The sequence below is a fragment of the Poromitra crassiceps genome (genome assembly GCF_964638095.1).
Source record: "Poromitra crassiceps genome assembly, chromosome: 10".
In the NCBI taxonomy this organism is placed as follows: domain Eukaryota; kingdom Metazoa; phylum Chordata; class Actinopteri; order Beryciformes; family Melamphaidae; genus Poromitra; species Poromitra crassiceps.
The window spans coordinates 34,112,743-34,115,487 of NC_139631.1; the positions used below are offsets into that span (position 1 = coordinate 34,112,743).

Consider the following 2,745-nt stretch of genomic DNA (forward strand, 5'->3'; position numbering starts at 1 on the left):
CTCCATAATTGGAATCAGACTTTGTTGGAGATGTTTTTCTCTCTCCCTTCATTGCAGAGCCAGTGTGGCGGTTTTCAATTAATCTCCAATCTTCTTCTGAGTAATAGCCGAGGTAGATAGGGTGAACTTTTTGTTAAAAAAATAACAGTCAAACATTCTCAGTGTCATTTTCTATCTATGGTGGTAAAATCGTATGCTTCTGACTGGAGGGTGTTTCCGCGTTCAGCATACAAACCAAGGGATTTCATTCAACATTCATTTTTCCATCTACATTTTGTAAAATGCTTATAAAAATAGTTTTACTTGGTCAAACCAAACGATTCAGTGCTCTCCTATAATAAGAATGCAAAGTGTGTGTGAGTGAGTGAGCAGAAATTGTGTCCGGCCACAGCTATGCCATTTTACATGTGATCGTGCTGAATCTTTCAGGAAGTGTAAAGAGCACTCCTGTCCTGCGGGTGACCTAACGGAGCCAGATTTTCTAATTAGGTAATTAGGTGCCGACTAAATGAGCAAAAATGGCTAATTAGTGGGCAAAATGACCCAACACAGGTGCAGCACCATGGAGAGCTCCAGAGTGGATGAGCACACAGGTGCTTATCACTGCTCTCCTTATTGTATCCCCCCCCCCCCTCCCTGCACTTTCTCTCTCTCTCTCTCTCTCTCTCTCTCACACACACACACACACACACACACACACACACACACACACACACACACACACACACACACACACACACACACACACACACACACACACTAGCATATTGACCTCTGTACCCCCCCCCCCCCAACAACAATAACAACAACTACTACTACTACTTCTACTATTACCTCAGGTCAGATGACTTTACGTCAGAGGTGGGAGTGGTGGGTTCACTTAAGGCTTTTACTCTTGCTACAATTCAAATGAAAAATCTATACTTTCTTCTCACTACATTTTACTCTCTGGAAATCCCCCCCCCCCCCCAGTCTCCCAGTTAGACTGCACCAACGCACACACATTTACAAGAGATCATCCCATTCCTCTCCCCCCTCTTTTCCTGCCTTACAGTATAAAGTGTATGTTGAATTGGGACATCGCCACTGAATACATTGGAACTCTGTATGACATACCAAAATGTGTACATTGAGAATTCAGTCCTTTGGCAATGCAGTTTGCCAAAGTAATGTATGGCTTTAAATATACTTTTATAAGACACTTCCTGGACTCTTGGTTTCATTCAATTTGGTTTATATAAGCTGTTATAATTATTATATAGCGGATGAGGGATGGTGAAATTCCATTCTACAACAAGAGGCAACAGATAATTTACCTTAGAGTTCAGCTGATGGTAGTGATTCACTTTACAGTAAAGGCCTTTTTTTAGATGACTACTTTTACACTTTAAGTACATTTATGACCATGTATTTTTATACTTTGACCCGACCAAAGGATTTGCAAAAGTATTTTTCAATGAGTATTTGCACTTTTTCTTGATGTAGGCCTACTTCTACTACACCTCTGCTACTCCTTGCCCGCTCTCACCTGTTCTTTCCTCCCCGGCTCTGTGTCTCCTCAGGATCCCCATAGATGTGGACCCTCTGACGGTCTTCGCCTCCCTGTCGCCCGAGGGCGTCCTCATCATCGAGGCCCGGCAGACTCCTCCCTATTACCTCTTCAGCAACGAGGGCTCCCAGGCCGGGGAGATGCCCGAGGCAGAGTCCCCCAAGACCCCGGAGGCTGCCATGGTGTAACCCTCAATCCCCAGCATCCAGCAGAACACCACATCCAGCACAGTTGATGACAGGGTCGATAGGAAACCTATGGCCTTCAGCTTCATGTTGTTAGCAATCTGGTGTTAAAATGTGTCAAATATACTGTAGAGGATCGATATTTCCAATTTGATTTAATAAACATTAAACCTGCACTAGGCAAGATTTGTATGTAGCCTATAAGAATATACACCATTCTTAGCCAAAATCACATGAGGCTGCATCCGAGAAGAGGCAGAATACAAAAGATTTTAGCTATTGAAGTTCACATTTTTCTAACAGTTACCTCCCGCTGCCATATGGAGCAGCCAATGTGTGAAGCTTGGGGTGGACCCTGTGTTAATACAAGAGCCAACGTTGGGCCACTGATACATTAAAAACCATCATATTCTCACTAACTTGCAGTTGTATTGACATGTAGTTAATGTAATGCAACATTATTTGCTACAATATTTCACCGGTGTCATAATAACTCTGTGATCTTTGATACTCTGATTTCAACAAATATAATATGTGCCTTTATTTATCTTCTGAGTTAATGAATGTCATTGAAATTGACAAGAAACTAAAAGCAAGTCTCACTTTGTGGCTCCAATTATGATAGGGAGACTTGTGTGCATCAATACTGTATTCTACCAAAGTGTATTGTAAATATATTCTATGTGCCAATTCAGAATTATAATCTAAAGTGCTCTAGGTTTGCAATTATTATTATTATTATTTTCTATTTGATCATGTACTAGTAAGTTGGCCGTGTGGGTTTCAAGCAGAGAGAATGATGTCTTTGTCAGAACCTTTGTTTTGCTGCCTTCTATTTCCTGTTGTCTTTGTATTGGTTGATGCAATAAAAATGTCCAGTCAATCTCCCAGTGTGCTAACATGTGTGTCTTTACGGAGAGCTGTGCCAGGCCCGCGGGCCCACGGTGTGTCTTTATGGAGAGCTGTGCCAGGCCCGCGGGCCCACGGTGTGTCTTAGAGCGGTGCCAGGCG

General features: G+C 42.6%; 1 protein-coding gene across 1 annotated transcript in view; it reads left to right on the top strand.

The window, feature by feature from the left end:
• Nucleotides 1-2,543, top strand: part of hspb8 (heat shock protein b8) — a 10,109-nt gene extending 7,566 nt beyond the window's left edge. The window contains exon 3 of the mRNA XM_083644929.1: nucleotides 1,563-2,543. Coding sequence (XP_083501055.1) covers nucleotides 1,563-1,737 — 175 coding nt within the window. The 3' untranslated portion in view covers nucleotides 1,738-2,543. The remainder of the gene's footprint in view (nucleotides 1-1,562) is intronic.
• The last annotated feature ends 202 nt before the right edge of the window (nucleotides 2,544-2,745 follow it).